At 44.3% G+C, this 23,516-nt stretch overlaps 2 protein-coding genes and 1 long non-coding RNA gene across 18 annotated transcripts in view; 1 reads left to right on the top strand and 2 right to left on the bottom strand.

The window, feature by feature from the left end:
- The window catches only part of ZBTB2 (zinc finger and BTB domain containing 2), a 29,261-nt gene extending 20,491 nt beyond the window's left edge, over positions 1-8,770 (bottom strand). For 2 of the 8 annotated variants that reach the window (XM_021086753.2, XM_021086767.2), the window contains exon 1: positions 8,396-8,770. The gene's annotated coding sequence lies outside the window, so the exon portion shown is untranslated. Of the gene's footprint in view, positions 1-6,594; positions 7,223-7,843; positions 7,998-8,224; positions 8,294-8,395 lie in introns of those variants that run through there. The other 6 variants (XM_021086762.2, XM_021086769.2, XM_085023725.1 and 3 more) reach the window with 4 other exon arrangements.
- An 8,719-nt stretch (positions 8,771-17,489) lies between these two features.
- Positions 17,490-20,590, top strand: LOC146405934 (uncharacterized). Its single transcript, XR_014844599.1, has 2 exons — positions 17,490-18,587; positions 18,706-20,590. It is a non-coding gene; the product is annotated as an uncharacterized LOC146405934 (long non-coding RNA).
- A 2,162-nt stretch (positions 20,591-22,752) lies between these two features.
- RMND1 (required for meiotic nuclear division 1 homolog) overlaps positions 22,753-23,516 on the bottom strand; it is a 43,444-nt gene continuing 42,680 nt past the window's right edge. For all 9 annotated transcript variants that reach the window (XM_085023763.1, XM_005659140.4, XM_085023755.1 and 6 more), the window contains one exon: positions 22,753-22,972. In XM_085023763.1, coding sequence (XP_084879889.1) covers positions 22,931-22,972 — 42 coding nt within the window. In that variant the 3' untranslated portion in view covers positions 22,753-22,930. The remainder of the gene's footprint in view (positions 22,973-23,516) is intronic.

The raw sequence follows: 23,516 nt of genomic DNA, 5'->3' as shown, positions 1-23,516 counted from the left end.
TGACAACCTGACAAGAAACTGAAGACTTATATGAAACCCCCACCCATTCAACACTATCTATGGAACTTAAAAAAATCATTTGTTGTGTCTAAATCAGAATAGTGCGCAGAGAGGAACTTGAGTAGAGACAAAGAGGGGAGCCAATTCTTAAAGGTGGGATTTCACAGAATGTCTTCGTTATGTATGTGTATGTGTACAGAGTGGTCTTTTGCTTAAGTGAATTCAGAGCGTAAAAGACAACGTGTTGAAATAAATAAACACTTTCCAGGAGTTCTCGTTGGGGCTCAGCAGTAATGAACCCAACCAGTATCCATGAAGATGCGGATTCGATCCCTGGCCTTGCTCAGTGGGTTAAGGATCTGGTGTTGCTGTGAGCAGTGGTGTAGGTCGCAGATGGAGCTCAGATCCTGCTTTGCTGTGGCTGTGACAGAGGCCGGCAGCCACAGCTTGGATAGGACCCCTAGCCTGGGAACCTCCATATGCCATGGGTGCGGCCCTAAGAAGAAGAAAAAAAAAAAAACTTTCCAAAACCAAATATAAATGATCCCTTATATTATTTAATGCTTTGGCTTTTATCTTCACCACTGCTTCCCCCTCTGAAGATGGGAGACTACCGAGCTGTCAAGTGTTTTCAGCTGCCAGCACAAAGCCCATGGTGAGTCCTTATGTAAGTGACTCATCTTTAGGAACGGGACGAATATAATCACATTATATTTTGACAACCCAAGTTTCTCCTTCACTTTCTGTATAAGAACAGGAGACCAAAAACAGCTTTTGGGAATTGATGATTCATTTTTTAAAGATAATAGCCCTTCTAAGATACTAAACACCACTTAGACTACCCATTTCAAGGGCACTAAAAGGGTCCTCTGAAGTCCTTGATTTTATTTAAGTAAAGCATAAATGAATACTGTAATGCACAAGACATATCGGTAACAGAAAAAGCACTACCCACGAGTTAAGATTGATTCTTCCAAGTAGTTCAGACCACTTACCAGGATGAAAAAAACTGCTTTTCCAATTAGTATTATAAATAATTAATACTTGAGGGCCATAAAGTAAACTTGAGTGAGGCTGGTTGTTTGAATTTTAATATATTTTAAAACTGTATTTCAAGGCTAGGAAATGTATCTTAGTTGTGGTGACAGATTGGTATATTTTTCTTAACACTTCTTTAGCCAGTCCTCCTCCATCATAATTAGAAAAAGGACAGATACACGAACCAATGGCGCATATTTTGACTTTGGAAAGCACTGCATTCTGCAAAAGATTTGTCTTTAATTGCATTTTGCTTAAGTTAGCATTAAAATTAGTTTTCAGTTTCTGGATATAATTTGAGGTCAGAAGAGGGCAGTTCAGGGATGATTTAGGTGACAAGAAGAAGCAGGTCAGAGATTTATGGCTAATAAAGAATTAAAATTAAAGTGATAATTCTAAAGGTATTATCAACAAATCTATGTGTGACCACACAGCAAATTTAAAACCTAATCTAGGAGTTCCCGTCCTGGTGCAGTGGTTAACAAATCCGACTAGGAACCATGAGGTTGCGGGTTCGATCTCTGCCCTTGCTCAGTGGGTTAACGATCCGGCATTGCAGTGAGCTGTGGTGTAGGTTGCAGACGTGGCTCGGATCCCACGTTGCTATGGCTCTGGCGTTGCTGTGGCTCTGGCGTAGGCTGGTGGCTACAGCTCCGATTTGACCCCTAGCCTGGGAACCTCCATATGCCGCGAGAGCGGCCCAAGAAAGTGGCAAAAAAAAGACAAAAATAAAATAAAATAACACCTAATCTAATTTGCTTCCCATAACCCACCAAAGCAGAGATTTGCCTTGCTTTTTCATATATTGTATGATGATTAGTAAAATCAGTCTGAAGAAAATATAAACACCTACAGGTTAGGCTCAATGAAAGCCAAAGAGAAGCTCCAAATGTATTCTAACTCAGTCTTAACCGAAAAATTTATTTCAATATTTTATTTCAGGGGTTCTCAAACTTTTTGGTATCACATTCTACAATTACTGAGGACACCAAAGAGTTTTCTTTACATGTGATATAATTATTGATATTTATCACATTAGGAATTAAAACTGAGAAACTTAAAAATATTTATTTTTACAGCATTCTTTTTTCTTTTTTCTTTTTTTTAGGGCTGCACCTGCAGCATAAGGAAATTCCCAGGGTAGGAGTCCTTATGGATACAACTTGAATCCTTATGGATACAAGTTGGGTTCATCTCCATGGAGCCACACTAGGAACTCCTGTTTGTTTTAAACTAATTGTATTCAATTTATTTTTGTCGTTGTTGTTTTTGGCTGCACACGTGGCATGTGTAAAATCCCAGGCTGGAATTGAACCCTAGACGCAGCAACAAAGACCTGAGCCACGGCATGACAACATTGGATCCTTAACCCCCTGTACCACAAGGGAACTCCCTAAAATATTTATTAATTCAATCAGATACAGCAACAAATAAGCCTATTGCATGCTAATAGAAATAACACTTTTTTTTGTGTGAAAATAATTATATTTTCCGGAGTTCCCGCCGTGGCGCAGTGGTTAACGAATCCGACTAGGAACCATGAGGTCGCGGGTTCCATCCCTGCCCTTGCTTAGTGGGTTAATGATCCGGCGTTGCCGTGAGCTGTGGTGCAGGTTGCAGACGCGGCTCGGATCCCACGTTGCTGTGGCTCTGGCGTAGGCCGGTGGCTAAGCTCCGATTTGACCCCTAGCCTGGGAACCTCCATATGCCACGGGAGCGGCCCAAAGAAATAGCAAAAAGACCAAAAAAAAAAAAAAAAAATTATATTTTTCAAAATAACAACAACAAAAATACTGAAGTGGCATTTTTTAAACATTTTTACAAATCTCTTTTATAGAAGACAATTGAAGTCTGCATGTACCCTGCTTCTACATTTACTCTGTTGTGATATGTGTTTTGGTTTTAATGCTTACGAAAATTTAGTCTCACCCACATACATATGAGAAAAAAAAGCATTTTTAATACTTAATAGCCTTTTCACGTAACTGTGGATATTCTTCTTTGATACTACACCCAAACTTGACACGTATAGTTTCTTCAAGGTTGGCTGTACGATCTAAGTACATCAATGAATGCAATTTTCCTACTTTATTAGAGTAAAATTCATTCTGTCTCTTGCACTTTGAATGGTTCTTTTTTTACCTATGCATGACTTTTAGCATTGTCTGTTGGTCATTTGGAAAATGTCAGCTCACTGACTTAGGCTGACACATTTTGCCAACAGTGAAAAAGGTCAATAACAACTTAGCGTCATTCTGAAAACAGCTCTGACCTCTTGGAACCCCGGAAGGGTCCTGGGGATTCACAAGGGACTGTAGCTCACACTTAGAATCCCTGTTCAGAATCACTTTGGAGACTTGGAGAATCTATTTTTATTTTTTAGTCTTTTTACTTTTTCTAGGGCCGCTCCCACGGCATATGGAGGTTCCCAGGCTAGGGGTCTAATCAGAGCTGTAGCCGCCAGCCTACGCCAGAGCCACAGCAACAGCAACGTGGGATCCTAGCCGAGTCTTCGACCTACACCACACCTCATGGGAACGCTGGATCCTTAACCCACTGAGCGAGGCCAGGGATTGAACCTGAAAACCTCATGGTTCCTAGTCGGCTTCGTTAACTGCTGTGCCACGACGGGAACTCTGAGACTCGGAGGATCTAAATGATGAGGTATGGCATAGGAGACCAGGTACCCACTTTGACATTACTCTCATGATTTTGATGTTTCCCCTTGCTCAGTGCAGAACCTAGGGGACCTGGGGAACCTAGTTGTTTAAATATTTAAATGATATTTAAGGGAAACTGTTCACTAACACTTATCGTAAAGTAGTTATTTGTGTTTGCTTCTCCCCCCAACCCTGCCCGGGGAATATGGAAGTTCCCAGGGCAGAGTTTGAACCTGAGCCCAGCTGCAACTAAGGCCTGATCCTTAAACCCACTGTGCTGGGCAGAGATTGAGACCTCTGCACCAACCCAAGCTGCTGCTTTGGATTCTTTCTTTTTGAAACTGAAGATGGCCAGATCTACTTTTATTCCATCAAATTGAGCAAAATTATTTATCTATTTATATCAAAGCATAGCTGATTTCAGACCCTTAAGCTACTGTGCCAGGACAGAAACTCCCACACTGAGCTTTCCCGACCTGAGAATGTCACTTGATACATATCTCATGCAAATGAGCTGGGGATTATGCGTTTGCATATAAATACCAGCCTCAGGAGTTACCTTGTGGCCCAGCAGAAACAATCCCTCTAGTATCCCTGAGGATGCAGGTTTGATTGCTGGCCTCGCTCAGTGGGTGGGGATCTGGTGCTGTGAGCTGTGGCTTAGGCCAGCAGCTCTAGCTCCAATTTCACCCCTTGCCTGGGAACTAACATATGCTGTGGGTGTGGTCCTAAAAAGCAATAAATAAATAAATACCAGCCTCAAACTTGGCCTTTGTATGAAAGAGTGAAAGAAAGACAGAAGAAAGGAAGAAAGAGAAATAAAAAAGGAAAAGAAGGTCCTAGATGTCTTAGATTTCCAACCTCGCATAAGTGTTCTAAACGGACTCCATCTCTTAATGGCATATCAGCACTGTAAAACATTGAATCTTATTTACTGTGGATTCAAAGTAATATTTAATTACATATATATACATTTTGTCTTTTTGGGGCTAGGAACTCTCTAATTACTTATATTTAATTTGCTCATAAAAATGATAACTTATTTGAGAACAAAAAATGTATTAATGTTAAATTTTGTGGAGTTCCTGTTGTGGCTGAGCAGTAATGATCCTGACTAGTATCCATGAGCATGTGGGTTCAATCCCCGGCCTCACTCAGTGGGTTAAGGATCCGATGTTGCCATGAGTTGTGGTATAGGTTGTAGATGCAGCTTGGATTCCCTCATAGCTGTGACTGTGATGTAGGCCAGCAGCTACAGCTCTGATTCGATCCCTAGTCTGGGAAATTCCATGTGCTGCAGGTGGGGCCCTAAAAAGACCAAAAAAAAAAAAAAAAATTGTTTTTACTTTGGAAAAGTAAAAATCCTCAATTCCTTTTTTGGTTTTCAGGGTCATGCTTTGTGACCCAAAGATCATAAGGAAGTAGGAAAGGTGGCAAACACCCTTTTTGTCAGGCGTATTTTGAAATTTATGGTAAAGAATCCAGCTGACCAGCAGTTCACTATGATGCCCTGGCGCCAAGCTAACTACCCAAAGTTTCAAAGGTACTTCAGAGAAAGGTGAGTGGGTCTAGGGATGAAACAACAAGAGACAGGAGATGGCGGGGGAGTCTCCCAACTCCAGAGCCGCTGATCTCAAGCCAATGCCACATACTAGGCTTTGATGCCTCCTTCACTCCCTAGCTCCACACCAGTGCTTCTCAAGCTGGGGAAAGCATATTCCCTTACACAGGAACGTGTATCTTCTGGGAGGGCTGGGGAAAATCAAATTTTATGTAACAATAAAAATTTTGTATTACAAAAGTGCAGATTTTGGAGGATAGTGTAAAGAGCATATTAATCATTAAGATTAAAAAAGCAGGAGTTCCCGTCGTGGCGCAGTGGTTAACGAATCCGACTAGGAACCATGAGGTTGCGGGTTCGGTCCCTGCCCTTGCTCAGTGGGTTAACGATCCGGCGTTGCTGTGAGCTGTGGTGTGGGTTGCAGACGTGGCTCGGATCCCGCGTTGCTGTGGCTCTGGTGTAGGCTGGTGGCTACATCTCCGACTCAACCCCTAGCCTGGGAACCTCCATATGCTGCGGGAGCGGCCCAAAGAAACAGCAAAGACAAAAAAAAAAAAAAAAAAAAAAAGATTAAAAAAACAAGAAGAAACTGTCATCATGGTAGCTTTTATTCTATGACCTAAAACATGCTTTATTCTCTGCTGCTGGAGTATTTCAGTGGAAGGGTTTGAAGAGCACCAATTTTTTACACCCTCTTTGAAAAGAATTTTTAAAAATGGCAAGTAAGCAGTTGGACTGTGCGACAGGTTTAGGGGTGGTTTATCTGCTGCCCTTTAACAGGACTCCTCCACTACTGACCATTTGCGGCACTCATACCACTGGTGTGCTTTTTACACTCTGAGATCTTGTGACGGTTTCAATTAACAAGTCAATTCTTTGGCTAGAAAATAACCTTATGCAAACCACACATTTATTAAGTGAGAAACGCCTAGTATAAAGTATGAAGGAATGTAGCATTAGTCATAAACTTCCTCCTTAAAAACTACCGTTTTACAGTTTGAAAAACACCCTGGACACACACCCAGATTGCTTAGAATGCAAAATAAAAATTTAACAATTAATGTGTAATAAATCATAAAAACGAGGGTTTAAAATGCCTTAATTCTGATTTTCTATTACAATTTCAGGCTCCTAGGACTAAAATGCTGGTGATGTTTACATAGTCCAGGGACCCATCACAGTCAACATAGATGGTCTGTCCTAGAAAGGACAGGGCAGCCCATTTAAGGAAACCCAGAGCCCCTTGGAGTTCTGTTTGAGTCTGTGATTCCGATCTCCTTAATGCTTTACTTTTAAAATAACCTATGAAAATGAATCGACTTGAGACTCACACACCATTGTATGATGAAGAGCTAATGAACACTGCAGCGGGGTGGGTGTGGGGAAGGAGCGTGGGTTATTTCCCTAAGGCGTAATTAGGAGTTCAGCAGTTGAAGTTCTTGCAGTAAATTGCGTAGCAATAACTAACTGCATTTTCACCCTGTCCAATCACTTTCTTGCCCACTCTGCTGCCCTTGCTTGCTTTATTGCCCTCTTAATTCACTACCAGCTAAAAGTGACAAAAACCGTGCATCCTAAGCATCTTCTGCATTACCAGTTCCCTTTGCAGCGTTGTTTAAAAATTGATGATTTGGGGGTCTGGCTACAACGAGAAAACGACTCGGCCCCGGGAAGCAGCTTTCCTGATCCCAACCTCCCCTTCGCGGAGCCCTATGGGGGTAAAGGACCGCATCAGCCGGGAGCGCGGCTCCGAAGCCGGTCCCACCGCCCAAGGCCAGGCAGTCAGAAACCACAGCGCAGCTCTGGGTTGGCCGGGGCCTTATCGGAGGAGCAAATCGCCCAAGGAGCGGAAGCTCGAGGCCGCCGGCTCAGCGAGCCCGGAGCCGCAGCGGGCAGCCCAGACAGCGCCCAAGAAGGCCCGCATCTTTCCCCTCCCGCGGGAGGGCAGCCCAACGGCCGCCCTGTCAGCCCCGCCCCGCCCCCCGCCCCAAGGGGCGGGGGCCGGGGGTGGAGCCGGCCGGCCCGGCGGGGGCCTGGCGAGCCGGGGCGCCGCACCCCCCGGCCCCGCCCCCATCCCCGAGGGGCTGAGGGGAGAGGAGGAGCGACGCACTCGGGGCGCGCTGCACGCTCGCCGCTTCCCTCAGTCCCGCGTGCGCGCGCGCGCTCGCCCCAAGTCCCGCGGAGTTTAACACAATGCCGACGCCGACGCCGTGCGCAACGCCCCGGCCGGCGCAACTGCTCCGGCGCCGGGGCGGGGGGGTGGCCAGACAGGGCGAGGGGAAGAGCGCGCGCGAGAGCGGGAGACAGCGCGAGACCCGAGGAGGCCGGAAGCGCGCGTGCGCGCCCCCGCCCGCGAGCGGGGAGGCGGAGCCGCAGCAGTAGCGGCAGCAGCTGTAGGAGCCGCTGCAGCTGGGAGAAGCGCCAGAGAGGCCGGGCCTGCTCCGGTCGGACCGGATCCCTCCCCTCCCCCTCCCTCTCCGCTCCCCTCCCCCAAACCCACTTCCGCAGCTCGCGGCCTTGCCGCCGAAGAAGCAGCGGCGGTAGCAGCAGGAGGCGGCGGCGAGGCGTCGGAAGGATTACGCACCTGACGGGCCCGCCTCTCGGGGCTCCAGCGCGGGACACTCACCGGCAGCCGCCGCTCGGGACGCGCTTCGCGGTGGCGGCGGGAAGGGAGGGACCGGCGACGGGGAACGGAACGCGAATCGCCCCCCTCCCCTTCCTCCCTCCCTCTCTCCCTCCCTCCTCCCCTCCGCTCCGCCGCCCGCCCTCTCGGCTTCCGTCCCCTCCCCCTCCCGCAAGGCCCCGGATGGAGCCGCCGCCGACTCGCCGCCGCCTGGCTCCGGGGGATGGTTTTGTCAGGCAGCCAGAGCCCCGGCGCCAGGCGCCGCCGCCCCCGCCCCCACGGGGCGCTCCTGCCCTCGCTTCCCAGAGCCGGGTCCCCAGGTGGTCCGGGCTCTCCGCCTGCCTTCACCCGAAGCCCCGGGACGGGGGTCATTCGTCTTCTTTGTTGCCACCGTTGCTGCCGGAACCGTTTGCGAGCTCCGGTGGCCCCCGCCCCTCCTCCGTCTTTCCGGAGCCTGGGCCGGGGGCGGCACGTGGGCACCGGCCCCGGGAGGCGGAGGCGGTGCGTGCTTACCTGTCGTCGGTGCTGCTGCGGCGGGGGGTGTGGAGGAGGCACCGCTGGGTAGCCTTGGCTGTGCTCTCCCCGCCGCCGCCGCCTCTGCCTCTCGCTGCTGCTGCTGCTGCTGCTGCTGCTGCCGCCGCGGTCGGTGTCTCCGGCGCGGCGGCGGCGGCGGCGGCGGGGCTTTTCCTGTCCGGTTACGTTAAGGTCACATGACCGAGAGAGCGGAGCGACTAGTGCAAAGAGGCTGAGAGCGGCTCCCGCCGGGGGGGAGAGGCGGCGAGAGAGCTGTGGCGGCAAGAGCCCCCTCCGCCCCCCCAGCCGCCTCCCCTCCCCCCGCCCGCCTCCGCCTCCTGCTGCTCTGCCGCCGCCGCCGCCGCCGCCACCGCCGCCGCCTGCAGCACTAAGTACACTGCCGCTCCCACCCTGGCTCCGCTGTCTGCTCCAGCCAAACTTCTGCAAACCATGTGCAGCCGAGGCGAGGAAACTTCTCTCCACCTATTGGGGCTGGAGGCTTGAGTCCTAAGTCCCATGTTTACATAAAATGTTTAGGTAGGACTATCCTGGAGATGCTCGGAGAAGGGGTGGAGAACTACTGCTTGGGTCCTTCTGCAAGCCTCTGCTTGACATCTCTTGGCCTACACCTTTGTATTTCTGCTTCCCGTGTTAGCATAAGTTTTAGCCTTAAGTCCAGAATTGGAGTGGACCTGAGAACCAGGTCGATACTTGTAAATCGCTAATACCTGTTTATCACCAGTGGGAATTGAGCAGTCTACTGGAGTAGAAATGCTTGTTTGTGTTGTATGGAAAGGTAGAAGTGCTCCTTAAGACTAGTTGGTTGTGATGTAAGACGTTTCTTTTAGGTTTGAATGGATGCATATTTCAGTAGTTGGATTTTAGCTTATGAAACTTTGGTCCAGAAAAAATCTAAGTCTGCAAAGCATGTTTGTTACTTATGAACAATTTATATTCCTTTTAAGTTTTGGTCTCTGCGGTACTCTTAGAGAGTGGATTCTAGCGTTGGCCATTCTGTTGAATTTAGAGGTCCTGAAATCTTTTAACAGGAAGGTCCTAAACTTTGGTAACATGGCAGGCATGGGGCTTAATCGTCTTTGAAGGCCATTCTTAACATTTTAAGGTTTACTTTTGCGTTGTTGTAGTTTTGCTAGAATTTATATCTTTAGAAGTATGATTTAGCCCTTCGAAGACTGCATTTAATGATTTACTTATCTAGGGTTTTGAAGACTTAAAAAAGAATATGGCTTAATTTGTAAAGAAATGAAGGCAGCAGTTCCCCAGCTCCTCTGCTTTTAAAGCATGGTGTCTTGGTTATAAGGGCCTTGATTTGATGTGGAACCCATTTTGGTTTACATAGCACAGTGCCCTGGCACATAGTTGACAAAATACTTAAGGGAAACTTACTATCTTAAGACAGTTTAACATGCAGAAGTGTCACTGCTAAAAATCTGAGTGTGATTTGGTAATCTGCTTGTACCTGTGGCTAGTGATGACTAATTTCTTCTTGTCTGAAAACAAAATAAGCAGCCGTGTAACTTTAGTGGTCTAAGAGCCAATAGATTTAGTACATACCTGCCTTGAACTTTCTTTTTTGATCAGCTAGATAAATGACTTGTTGAGTGTTAAATGCCTGCCTTGCAAAACCAAATGTCGACCCCGGTATAAGTATTTCTGGTGCGGTATGACTAAAACAAAGTTGGCCATCAGACTGGCAGGCCAGGTTCCTTGGATTGACTCTGCAGTTGAGATCTGTTTCATTAGGAAACTGAAATGATTTTGATTGGAGGGACATAGTTCGAGATCTAATTCTTTTAGACTCTGACTCTGAACTTTTAAGTTTATGGTCTGATGAGTACTTACATGGAGAGTGAACTGATTTAAGAGAAACTAAAGGAAAAATTGGGCAAACTAATGCTAAAGTTTTAGATGAAGCCATTGGGCAGAAACATGCCTCTGTGTCTTGAGTATTTGGCCTTGAGTCAAAGTAATTATGCTTATTCTTATGAATAAGTTTCCCAGTACCATACTCTATATATAGTTGTGTAGAAATAAAGCCAGGATTATTCTTGAAACTGAACCTTTATTAGAGAAGAAAGCTGTCAGGAGCATCTAGGTCTTCTAGAGCTCTTGCTCTTGAATTTAGAACTGGACTGCTTTGCTTCTAGTTCTTTCAAGGCCTAATTGTGTGTACTTGGTTTTTGCTAAGTATGCCAATTATTTTGATTTTTAGTCACCCTTATCAAGTACTAGCATTATAAGTAATGCTATACAAATTTTATCTGCTTTCTACAACTGATTGAAGTAGAAACTGACAAATATGTAAAGGTTGGGGAGAAAACTCAGTTCTTGCTGAGGGATAGTAGCCTATGAGGTAAGTAATAAAAAAAAAAGTCATCTGTTTAGTGTTTCCATACTGATTTATTCTGCAGTTTGCAGTTTGAAAATAAATTTGGCAAATTAGGGTTCCAAAAATAGTTTCACACATTTTACCTCAAAGAAAATCACAGTGTGAGCGAATGATCTGAGTAGATTCATCACGTTATACATAAGTATTCTATAGAGTCTTGTGTTGCCGAAAGTTTTGTGCAACCAGAAAAATAGGCACTTGCTTATGTTCTGAAGAGCACAGTTCAGTGAGGCTTGGACAGTGGGTAGAAAACAATTTAAGAGTATTGTATGTAACTTTTTTATTCTGACAAAAATTTGTGTGTGCTCAGGTTGAAGATGGAGTTTCCTTTAACATTGTTGATGAAAGTAACAGTAAGAGGAAGTAATACATATGGGTAGATCCCAAAGTAGCTTTTTCACTACATAACTTTTTTTTTTTTTTTTGTCTTTTTAGGGCCTTACCCACGGCATGTGGAGGATCCTAGACTAGGGGCAAATCGGAGCCTACGCCACAGCAACAGCAACACAGGATCCGAGCTACAACTGTGATCTACGCTGCAGCTCATGGCACCGCCGGATCCTTAACCCATTGAGTGAAGCCAAGGATCGAACTCACTACATAACTTTTGGAAGGATGTCCTATGACATGTCCTGTAACTCTTGGATTGGGAAAAGGATGTGCTTTTTTTTTTTTTTTTTTTTTTTTGTCTTTTTGACATTTCTTTGGGTCGCTCCTGAGGCATATGGAGGTTCCCAGGCTAGGGGTCTAATCGGAGCTGTAGCCACTGGCCTACGCCAGAGCCACAGCAACGCAGGATCCGAGCCACGTCTGCAACCTACACCACAGCTCACAGCAACGCCGGATCGTTAACCCACTGAGCAAGGGCAGGGACCGAACCCGCAACCTCATGGTTCCTAGTCGGATTCGTTAACCACTGCGCCACAACGGGAACTCCCAGAATGTGCTTTTTTTACATGCTAGATCATGCTAGGTTTTTAAGTCTAGGGTAGATACCATGCCTTCTGTGTTTCATAAAACCATATTTAACATAGAGGAAAAATGTATTTTTGAGTGTTTCTCTTTTGTTGTTTTCCTTAAAAGTTTATTGAAAATGTTTATTGCATAGTTGGTTGTTATTGAGATTATATTCCTTCAAGGATTCCTTTTAGGGATTTTTTTTTCCCCCCTTCAGCCTGTCTTGTGGCCTTTGGAAGTTTCTGGGCCAGGGAGCGAACCACACCTCTGTATTGACAAGGCAGGATCCTTAACCTGCTGTGCCACAGGAGAACTTTTTTTTTCAGGGTTGCACCTGCAGCATATGGAGATTCCCAGGCTAGGGTTTGAATTGCAGCTACAGCTGCCGGCCTACACCACAGCCACACCAACATGGGATTCCAGCCGCGTCTGCAACCTACGCCACAGCTCACTGCAATGCTGGATCCTTAACCCTCTGAGTGAGGCCAGGGATCGAACCTGTTTCCTTATGGGTACTAGTTGGGTTCATTGACCGCTGAGCCACAATGGGGACTCCGGGAGTTTTTTGTTTTAAATCTATTAGTGTAGGCTGGTAGGTTTCAAACCTTTTAGGTTGTGATTCTAAGAAATATATGTTATTAGGAGTTCCTGTTGTGGCTCAGTGGTTAACGAATCCGACTAGGAACCATGAGGTTGCAGGTTTGGTCCCTGGCCTTGTTCAGTGGGTTAAAGGATCCGGCGTTGCCGTGAACTGTGGTATAGGTCGCAGACGTGGCTCGGATCCCGCGTTGCTGTGGCTGTGGTGTAGGCCGTCGGCTACAGCTCCAATTAGGCCCCTAGCCTGGGAACCTCCATATGCCGAGGGAGCAGCCCTAGAAAAGGCAAAAAGACAAAAAAAAAAAAAAAAAAAAAAAGTGTTATTAAATGCTATTTGGTATACACATATTTGTAAGGTTGAAAAAACTTTGAGGTAGTAATGTTATTTTGAATTGTATACTCTATCTTTTGTAACTTTTTATTATTTGCTAGGTTTTTAAAAAAATTTTATGGCTGCACCCATGGCATATGGAAGTTTCTGGCCAGGGACTGAATCCGAGCCAAAGATGCCTTCTTCGCCACAGCTGCTGCAATGCTGGATCCTTTAACCCACTGTACCCGGGCCAGGAATCAAACCCAAGCCTCCGCAGTGACCTGAGCCACCATGATCAGATTCTTAACCCATTCTGCCACAGCGAGAACTCCAAAGATTTACTAGGTTTTCTTTTTTTTTTTTTTCTTCATTTTTTAAAAAATAGCTTTAAATTGATTTTATAAATCACAGATGGGTTAGGGTCCACAGATTAAAAAACACTGGTATATTCATTTTTAGTATTAGTTGCTGTTACAAATTACCCCAAAACTTAGTGGATTAAAACAGTGACCATTCAGTATATCTCAGAATTGCTGTGGGTCAGGGAACCTGGCAGTAGCTTAGGTCGTTTTGGGTCAGTCATGAGGTGTTTTTTATGTCAAGATGTTTACTGAGTTGGAGGCTCTCTGGGGCCCACACTCCAGCAGGTTAGCGTTCAGCAGTTCTCAGTTCTCCACTGGGCTTGCGTGAGTGTCCTCACCACCTGGTGGCTGGCTTCCCCTAGAGTGAGTGACCCAAGCAGGAGCAAGGAGGAAACCCCACTGCTGCTGCCACATGCTGTGGGTTCACAGAACCTACAGCCAAGGGGAGAGGCATCAAGCTCCATGTTTTGAGGAGAATCAAAGAATTTATGACATTTTAATAACTTCCATGGCCCTATATTTCCTGTTCATGGATGAATTAGGATTGAACCAGAATTCATGCTGAATCAATCTGTAAGTAATTATATCAGCTAATGACATTTTTTCCTCTGAGGGCATCTAGTCTCCTTCCTCAATCTAAAATGAGAAAACAGGCATATAAAAAAGTTAAACTACACAAGCCCATTCAGTTTAGGAAAACTAAGCAGATTTTCTCTTGTTTTTGTCATGAATAATCTGTGTGCTGATAGAGATGAGAAAATTGGCTGGTGATTTTTTACCCCAATCTTTTCTAAAGTTAGAGTGTTGGACTTTTGTTAGTCTTCCAGTGTGCAACCTGCTACATGATAGTAGTTATACTTTCTATTTTTTGGCCTCTGGATGATGCTTGATGTCTTATGAATTTGCAGCCTCCTCATACAGTACCCCTGCCCCCAAATGATTTTTAAAGGAAACAGAAAATGTGCTTATGAAATGAATGTTTTTAAAATTATTATTATTTTTTGTCTTTTTGCCATTTCTAGGGCCGCTCTCGCGGCATATGGAGGTTCCCAGGCTAGGGGTCTAATTGGAGCTGTAGCTGCTGGCCTACTCCAGAGCCACAGCAACTCGGGATCCGAGATGTGTCTGCAACCTACAACACAGCTCACGGCAATGCCGGATCTGTAACCCACTGAGCAAGGCCAGGGATTGAACCTGCAACCTCATGGTTCCTAGTTGGATTCGTTAACCACTGCACCACGACGGGAACTCTGGGAACTTCTTTTAAATGAATTTAAACTACTCTTAGCTCCATGTGCTGCCTCTTACACTGACTGTAAGATTGGACTGTGTTAACGTTTCCAAGACCTAAAAGTAGATAACTAAAAGATAATCAGGGTTTGAGTGTACGGAAAACTACCATGTTTTTTGCTGTGAGATTTTCGTGGAAACTTTGGATCTAGAAGCCTTTGTTCTAAGACTAGCTTTGGCCTACTGGTACAGGGAGCAGGGTGAGTCTGACGCTGGTGATGTGAGTGAAGTCAGGATAAATTTCTGTGCCCTGCTGTGATGTTTCTCTTCCTTCCTTCCTTTTAAATCCATTAGGCTTTGCAGAGTAGTAGGTGGGGGCACACTTTACCATCTTACATGTTTTACAAAATTGAATAATGGCTGCTTATTTCTTAGACTGCGTTCCAGTTTCTCTTACCACTAGGACACCTGACAGTTCCATTCTGCCCTGAAGCACTAGGTTTACGTACTTAGGTAGTTACCCTCCTTCCTTTGCTATTTATTTGTCTACCTGTATAATGTATCCCCCATCCCACTCTAAGATCCTTACAAGGACTTCCTTTCATACATACTGCTGGTACTCAGACGCTTACAGAATTGAATACTATCTCCCATTAAAACTGAATGACGAAATAGTGTAGAAAACCTTGGGATATAGTTGCAGGTGGTGGAGATGTTAATACCTATCTGTTCTTCAGATGCTCACAGTCCAGTGGGGAACACAATATACACTTAATACCCAATTTGGTCTGCAGTACACACGTGCAGGGCGGTGGTGGTATAATGCAGCTGGTGGTGAATCTGAATTTTGAAGGCTGTTGTGGATGTTTGAAAGATAAGACATGGTCTTAGGACATGTTTGAGATGGAGCCTTTTTCAGTTTTACTCCTTGACTATATATGTGTCTACCTTGAGTTGTTTTACTGTTGGCAAGTTGCCATCATGGTTGCTAAGTTGCTTCTTTCTGTGGCATGCACTTTCTTGTTATTTCTCTAGAGCTGTGCTGTCCCGTTCGATGGTGTCTAGCCACATGTGCCTAAGTTCACGTCACACTAACCACATTGTGCTTCAGTAGCCTCGTGGGGTCAGAGGCCACCGTACTGGACAGCACAGATATTACTGAACATTTCTGTCGTCACAGAAGGTTCTGTTCACAGTGCTGCTCCAGAGTCATATTTTGTTCATCTGCACATTTTCATGTTATCTGCAGTGTTACATTAGGAATAGAGTGAGTAAACTTAATAGCTTTCTGACACTGGGAAAGACATTGGTTGGCATGTATGAATAGACGGGAAAGAGCCTAGGATATTACAGTGGTTAAAAATACAGCCTTCGTTAAGTTCCTATTGTGGCTCAGCAGTAATGAACCCGACCAGTACCCATGAGGATGTGGATTCGCTCCTTGGCCTCCCTCAGTGGGTAAAGGATCTGCTGTTGCCCTGAACTGTGGTATAGGTTGGAAATGAGGCTCAGATTTGGTGTTGCTATGGTGTAGGCTGGCAGCTTCAACTCCCACCCTTAGTGGGGCCCTAAAAAGCAAAAAAAAAAAAAAAAAAAGCCTTGGGGAGGGGGAGGGCCGTGGGATGGATGGGGAGTTTGGGGTTGGTAGGTGCAAACTATTACATTTGGAATGGATAAGCAGTGGGGTCCTGCTGTATACAAGTACAGGAACCTATGTCCAATCTCTTAAGTTAGAACATGATGGAGCATAGTATGAAAAATAATACATATATATATGTATATATGTATGACTGGGTCACTTTGCTCTAGAGCAGGAATTGAACATTGTAAATCAACTACTAAATTTTAAAAATAAATAGGCTTTGGAGGCAAATTTCCTTTGGAATCATGTTCTTGTGGGCCAGTAGGTTTTGGGCATGTTAATTAACCTCTGAGCCTGTGTTTTGTTTTATTCAAACAGGGATGATATTTATCTCACAGGGTTGTGTATTTAAAAAGTGGAGAGTTCCTCTTTTGGCTCAGTGGGTTAAGAACCAGACGCTGTCTCTGAGCATGCAGGTTTGATTCCTAGCCTTGCTCAGTAGGTTAAGGATCCAGTGTTGCCGCAGGCTGGGTGTAGGTTGCAGACACGGCTCAGATCCCGCATTGCTGTGTCTGTGGTGTAGGCTGGCAGCTGCAACTCTCATGCAACTCCTAGCCTGGGAACGTCCATATGCTGCAGGTATGGCCAAAAAAAGAAAAAAACTGTAAGGGGCCTTAGCGCAGTACTATAGCAAGTGATAGGATCATTAATATATTTAAAAAATAATCACTAATTTAAAGAAGTTTTTAGGGTTATCTTACAGTAACATTAACTTTATTTTTTTTGTCTTTTTAGGTCTGCACCCAAGGCATGTAGAAGTTCCCAGGCTAGGGGTCCAATTGGAGCTGTAGCCGCCCGCCTACACTACAGCTTACAGCAATGCTGGATCCTTAACCCACTGATTGAGGCAAGGGACTGAAGCCGCATCCTCATAGATACTGGTCGGGTTCACTACCACTGAGCCTTGACGGGAACTCCAAAATTAACTTTTTTGTGTGTACAGGTCTGTGAACTTGAATATAGGTGTATATTTACGTAACCACAACTGGGATATAGGACAGCTCTGTCACTGCAGAAGACTTCCTCAAGCTGTCCTTTACTTACCTCCTCCCACTCTTCGCTGGCAGCTACTGAGTGCTTCACTTGCTGTCTTTTCTAGAATGTTATATAAGTGAAATCATGTAACATGTAGTCTTTTGAGACTGGTCAGCCAAGTTGCGTGAAAGAGTCATAAAACGTATCAAGGAGTTCCCGTCGTGGCGCAGTGGTTAACGAATCCGACTAGGAACCATGAGGTTGCGGGTTCCGTCCCTGCGCTTGCTCAGTGGGTTACAGATCCGGCGTTGCCGTGAGCTGTGTTGTAGGTTGCAGACGTGGCTCGGATCCCGCGTTGCAGTGGCTCTGGTGTAGGCCAGTGGCTACAGCTCCGATTGGACCCCTAGCCTGGAACCTCCATATGCTGTGGGAGCGGCCCAAGAAATGCCAAGAAGACCAAATAAATAAATAAATAAATAAAATGTTGTATCAGTAAATAGCACAACTCATTTTTAAAGACATTAATTTTGAGGAGTTCCCGTCGTGGCGCAGTGGTTAACGAATCCGACTAGGAACCATGAGGTTGCAGGTTCGGTCCCTGCCCTTGCTCAGTGGGTTAAGAATCTGGCGTTGCCGTGAGCTGTGGTGTAGGTTGCAGATGCGGCTCGGATCCCGCGTTGCTGTGGCTCTGGAGTAGGCCGGTGGCTACAGCTCCGATTAGACCCCTAGCCTGGGAACCTCCATATGCCGCGGGAGCGGCCCAAGAAATAGCAAAAAAATAAATAAAGACATTAATTTTGAAACACTATTTCTCACAAAAAATGGTGGTCCAAATTTTTGCTTACAGAATTGTGGTTGACTCACGGTTTTTTGTGTGAAAGTGAAATAACTGATGAAATTTATAGGGGAAAACTACTTCCCCCAGTTAATATGTGTATATATCAACTTGTTTTTCTTTGTGGAGATGGTTGACCATTGGTAGGGGAGGTTCCTGGTTTTAGTTTTTATTAAACATCTGCAGAGTTGCAGCAGGGTCCTGATTTGAAAAAGGTGGCTGTTTCAACATTATTAATTTCTAAAATGTAGTCTGAAGATAGGATAACAGCTGGCCGCTTTGCCCAGGTCTTCTCCAGATTAACTCTGAAAGCCTGGCTGCTCCAGGAAATACAGGATATAAAAGAGACATAATGAAGAAAACTTGAGGATTCCAGTTCATCAGGTATTAAGAGTGAATTATCAGCCAAGTATTTGTTACTGGTTTGTTGCCCTCTTTAAGTCTTCATTTGAATGAGTTTAAGAAGCACTCTAGTCTGTATTTTTTTGTTAGCAATATTGTAAAAAATTGTGGTAAGCAAATTTGCAAGTTTCATGTGTAGGAGCTCAATTAAGTCAAGTTTATACTTACAATCTCTTTTGAGTTTTGCAGTTCAGATAATACTATCTAAATCTGAGGTAAATTTTAAGTTTTTGTTGAATTAGCTACTGGGTTCCCCGTTCTGATTTTTTTTTCATGCCATCTCTTCTATAGATTTCTTTATAGGACATCTCTATAAGCAGATTACTTATAAGCCGTTAGCTGCCGTCCTCAGTAGACTGTAAACTTCACGGAGGTAGAGAGGCCTTTAATGTCGCTGTATCTTGGAGCCTGGAAGAGCACATTCTGTGGATGAGTACTTGCTGAATTGCATGAAAAAATGATTGCTTCTGTGAGTAGGTTTTTAGTCCTCAGTGCTTTCCAGCCTATTACAAATTTTGGGGATGTAGAAACATTTTGTTTGTTTTAAAAGAAATATTTAAATCTACGTTTTTTTTCAAATTGTGCAGGAGTGAAAATATAGTCTATTTGTTAACCCTCTGTGAGTGAAGCTCCCTCAAGGAATGGGAATTTGGACCTTAATTCTTAAAATGGCAATTCTGAAGCAGTGGAGAGAGCCCTAAAAAAAAAAAAGGATTTGGATTGGAGGTATTTGTAAAAATTTTCTCTACTTCTCATCCTTATCATCTTCTCCCAACACATGTGACACACGCACTTTGTAAAGGCGGGAGAGGATAGGATGAGGAGATGGGGTTGGAGAAAGAATTGAGTCACCTGGGATTCAGTACTTAGTACATTAAATGGAGGTGCTAATGAGTTACTTAAAATCTGTATCTATAAACCTGAATACAAGCCAGTAAGTAGGCTCTAACTTGGTGGCTCCCAGAGTTTAGTGAGGGGAAGGACTTCGGGGAGAGCTGTGAAAACCATTTCTCAGCTGCAGCTCAGAGGTTCTAGTTGTGGCACACAGGACTCACCACTAACTGGTCACCCAGGTAACCTGCTGACGCTGTTGCTCTGAGGACCATCATTTGGAAAAAACTGCTCTAAGTGGTAGAAAGACAATTAAAAATAAGTGAATGTGATTACATTTTGTCAAAAATAACACTGCCTGGTATGTGTAAACTGGGTAGAGTTTAAAAGGCCTTTTGGGGGTTCCTGTCGTGGCACAGCGGAAATGAATCCAACTAGGAATCATGAGGTTTCGGGTTCGACCCCTGGCCTCACTCAGTGGGTTGAAGATTTGGTGTCATGAGCTGTGGGGTAGGTTGTAGATAGGGCTTGGGTCTCGCATTGCTGTGGCTCTGGCATAGGCTGGCAGCTGTAGCTCAGATTAGACCCCTAGCCTGGGAACTTCTGTGTGCCATGGGTGTGGCCCTAAGAAGCAAAAAAAAAAGGCCTTTTTGTTGTAAATCAACTACACTTTAATAAAAAAATAAATTAATTAAAAAGGCCTTTGGGGGCTTACACTAAGAGTCCATTCATTTTATTTTATTTTTTATTTTCTTTTTAGGGCCACACCTGTACCATACGGAAGTTCTCAGGCTTAGGGGTCGAATCAGAGCTGCAGCTGTCAGCCTACACCACAGCTCACAGCATTGCCAGGTTCTCAACCCACTGAGTGGGGCTAGGAATCAAACCCACATCCTTATGGATTTTAGTAGGGTTTGTTACCACTGAGCCACAGTGGCAGCAACACCAGATCCTTAATCTACTGTGCTGAGCTGGGGATCCAACCCATTCCTCTACAGTGACCTGAGCTGCTGCAGTCAGATTTTTAACACACTACATCATAGCTGGGACTCCTGTAATTAACTATGTAAGCTCTCAGTATTCTGGTATAATGTTTTGGTCACTTTGTTCTTAGAGAAGTGGTGATTTTGAAAAACTGTTTTGCTTGTATTATACCTAATTTAGTATAAAAAATTCTTTTCTGGGAGTTCCCTGGTGGCTCAGTGGATTAAGGATCAGGTGTTGTCACTGCTGTCAGGTTCAGTCTCTGGCCCTGGACTTTTGCATGCTGTGGGCGCCGTGAAAACAAACCAGCTCTTTTTCTGTAATTTGAATTGAAGCTTTTATCATAAATTCAAATACTTGAGAAAAGTGTAATTTCTGATATGTGTTCATATTTTAAAGCTATTTTATCTACCTTTAATATTCACCTCTTAGTAGAATGTAATACTATAATGAGTTGAGGTTCCACTATGATCCATTTAAATGTAAGTAAATGAAGTGTAATGTTCCCTTTTCTCCTTGAAAACTCTGTGTGTCACACTTCCCCTACAAAATGTTATCCTTACAAATTTTTATGATTGAAGGTCTTATCCTTTTGGTCTTTGTAACATAGCTGTATATATATTGAAATATTAAATTTTAATTTGCCATGACCCTAAAGCAGTATGTGTGTTCTTTTTGTTGTTAACGGAAATTTTATAATGATACAGTTGATTCAAACAACTGTGTGGATTGTACACATTGATACTTGGAGTAACATTTTATTGGGAGAGCCCCTTCTTAATAGGTGGGGATAACATGGTTTCCATTAAAGAGATTTCATTAACCAATATTTCTTTTCTTTCTTTTTTGCTTTTTAGGGCCATACCTGCAGCATATGGAAGTTCCTAGGGGTCAGTTCTGAGCTACATCTGCCAACCTACACCACAGCCACAGCAACCTGGGATCCCGAGCCATGCTGTGACCTACACAACTCATGGCAATGCTGGATCCTTTACCCACTAAGCGAGGCCAGGGATCGAACCCGCGTCCTCATGGAGAACTAGTCAGGCTCGTTACTGATGAGCCACAACAGGAACTTCCAACCAGTATTTCAGATTGTCCTTGTTTGGTTTTCTAAAGATTTAAAAATACAGGTTAAATATATTCAAAGGTTTTAAAATAGAGTGGACCAAACTAAGATTGAAGATGGGTGCGATGCCTTCTGTACATTGTGAGAGAGGAAAATGGGAAAGAACAGGCTTGATATGCTGCTTAGAGGTGTGTGTACAGGCAGAGCAATTTTATGAAGGTGCTTGTGGAACTTGAGCTAGAAAGCAGTTCTCGAACTATCCATGCCCACATGTTCTTGGAAAATCCTCAGGTACCCTGGTATAGGGACCTGGGATAGAAGACTGGTCCTGGAAGAACTACAGTGCCCTTCACGACGTCAGGATGTGTACCATCACACTGCTCCAGAAATAAATGAGGGTCATCAGTGAGGGTGTAGATGATGTGTGTTAGGTTGGCTGAATACTGTGTAGCGGTTAGGCTGTAAACTGTCCCAATTCAGAACAGTAATACTCTGGATATGCATATAATGCATGAAAAAGTAGAGCATTTAAATTCATTGTGGTAGGGATTATGCATAAAAAGGCAACAATAAAAAGGACTTTTTAAAAAATAATTCAAGATGGTAAGCCTGTAAACCAGATATAATGGAGAAAAAAAACCATTAAAAAAGATGGTAAGCCTATTAAAGTCTTTGTAGTTAGTGTTTTGTAATTTCTCTAAAGAATGAGAAACTAAAAAAAGTGCCTCTGTGAAGTATATTTGTATATATAATACAAATATATATAATTATATTATGTGAAGACTATTTTGAATAACTTGGTAGTGAAAGGATGGAAAGGAGTTGGGAGAAGCAGGTGAAGGATCCCTGTCACTGGGGCAGTGCCAATGAATTAATCAATGAACAGTAATCTTAAAAAACAAAACAATGGAAAAAATATTGGTTAATAAAGGTGCCAGTGAGCCATCAGGTTCAAATCATGCCATCTAAAGTAGGTACACAAAAGTTCATTTTCGCCATTATCTTATTTTACATGTATTTAACACTTTGGAGTTGTATGGTTCTCTTAGGGCCAAGATTGAGATTGCCTGGGAACAGGTTAGGAGTAGTGTCCGAAATCTAAGCCGTCCAGATGTAGTAAGTGTCTCTGTCTCAATTTCCCACATGCTAAGATTATCTAAAGTTCTTTAAAATACAAAATTAACATTGTCCTTTGAAAATGTCAGTGTTGTGGGAGTTCCTGTTGTGGCTCAGAGGGTTAAGAACCCAACTAGTGCCATGAGGATGCTGGTGTGATCCCTGGCCTTGCTCAGTGGGTTATCTGGCGTTGCTGAGGGCTGCATCACAGATGCAACTCGGATCTGGCGTGGCTGTGTCTGTGGTGCAGGCCAGCAGCTACAGCCCCTTGATCCCTAGTCTGGGAACTTCCATATGCTGCAGGTATGATCCTTTTAAAAGCCAAAAAAAAGTGTAGACCTTGGAGTTCCCGTCGTGGCGCAGTGGTTAATGAATCCGACTAGGAACCATGAGGTTGCGGGTTCGGTCCCTGCCCTTGCTCAGTGGGTTAACGATCCGGCGTTGCCGTGAGCTGTGGTGTAGGTTGCAGACGCGGCTCGGATCCTGCGTTGCTGTGGCTCTGGCGTAGGCTGGTGGCTACAGCTCCGATTTGACCCCTAGCCTGGGAACCTCCATATGCCGCGGGAGCGGCCCAAGAAATAGCAACAACAACAACAAAAAAGACAAAAAAAAAAAAAAAAAGTGTAGACCTAAATGCCAAGTTCTTCATAATTTTTATTCAAGCAGCAGTACATTTAGGAACTGAAAAAGATCACTAACAAGTTCTTGATTTAAAAAATTAAATACCTATTAAAAGATCTCTCAACAGATGCACATTTATTTTTGATTGTAGAACTTGAGTATCTCTTGCAATGACACTTCGCCTTCGGTCATCACTTAATCACAAAAAATACTCGTCCCAGCTCAAACATTACCTTACAAATAAAAAGTGGGCTTATTACTTCCATGGCAAATCATTGGTAGAAACTAAAATGACTTTTCCAAGATTATGATTAGTGAAAAATGCTGAAGTATGAGTAACTATTTGTCCATCTTACAGGGCAGGAATTCCTGTTGTGGCTCAGGGGGTTATGAACTGGACTAGTATCCCTGAGGATGCAGGTTCGAACCCTGGCCTTGCTCAGTGGGTTAAGAATCTGGTGTTGCTGAGAGCAGCATCGCAGATGTGGCTTGGATCTGCATTGCTCTGGGTGTGGTTTAGGCCAGCAGCTGAAGCTCCAGCTCCAATTCAGCCCCTAGCCAGGGAACTTACATATACCCAGGGTGTGGCCCTAAAAAGAAAAGAAACCAAAACCTATCTCACAGGGCAAACTGCAGATCTGAGCACAGGTGCTTGGTTTTGGGCTTCTATGTTATATATTCACAGCTACAACTTTCTTGAAATGCCATCTTTTAAAAACGTGGAACTTTTCCAATAATCATCTAGAATGCAATTACAAAATACTGCAGCAGTCACTT

Source organism: Sus scrofa, chromosome 1, assembly GCF_054392235.1.
Source record: "Sus scrofa isolate SSC_HxYL_T2T_F1_AM1 chromosome 1, Sscrofa_HxYL_maternal_Yorkshire_Landrace_v2.0, whole genome shotgun sequence".
Lineage (NCBI taxonomy): Eukaryota > Metazoa > Chordata > Mammalia > Artiodactyla > Suidae > Sus > Sus scrofa.
The sequence above is the reverse complement of the archived record's forward strand: the minus strand, read 5'-3'. Positions and strand labels throughout refer to the sequence as shown.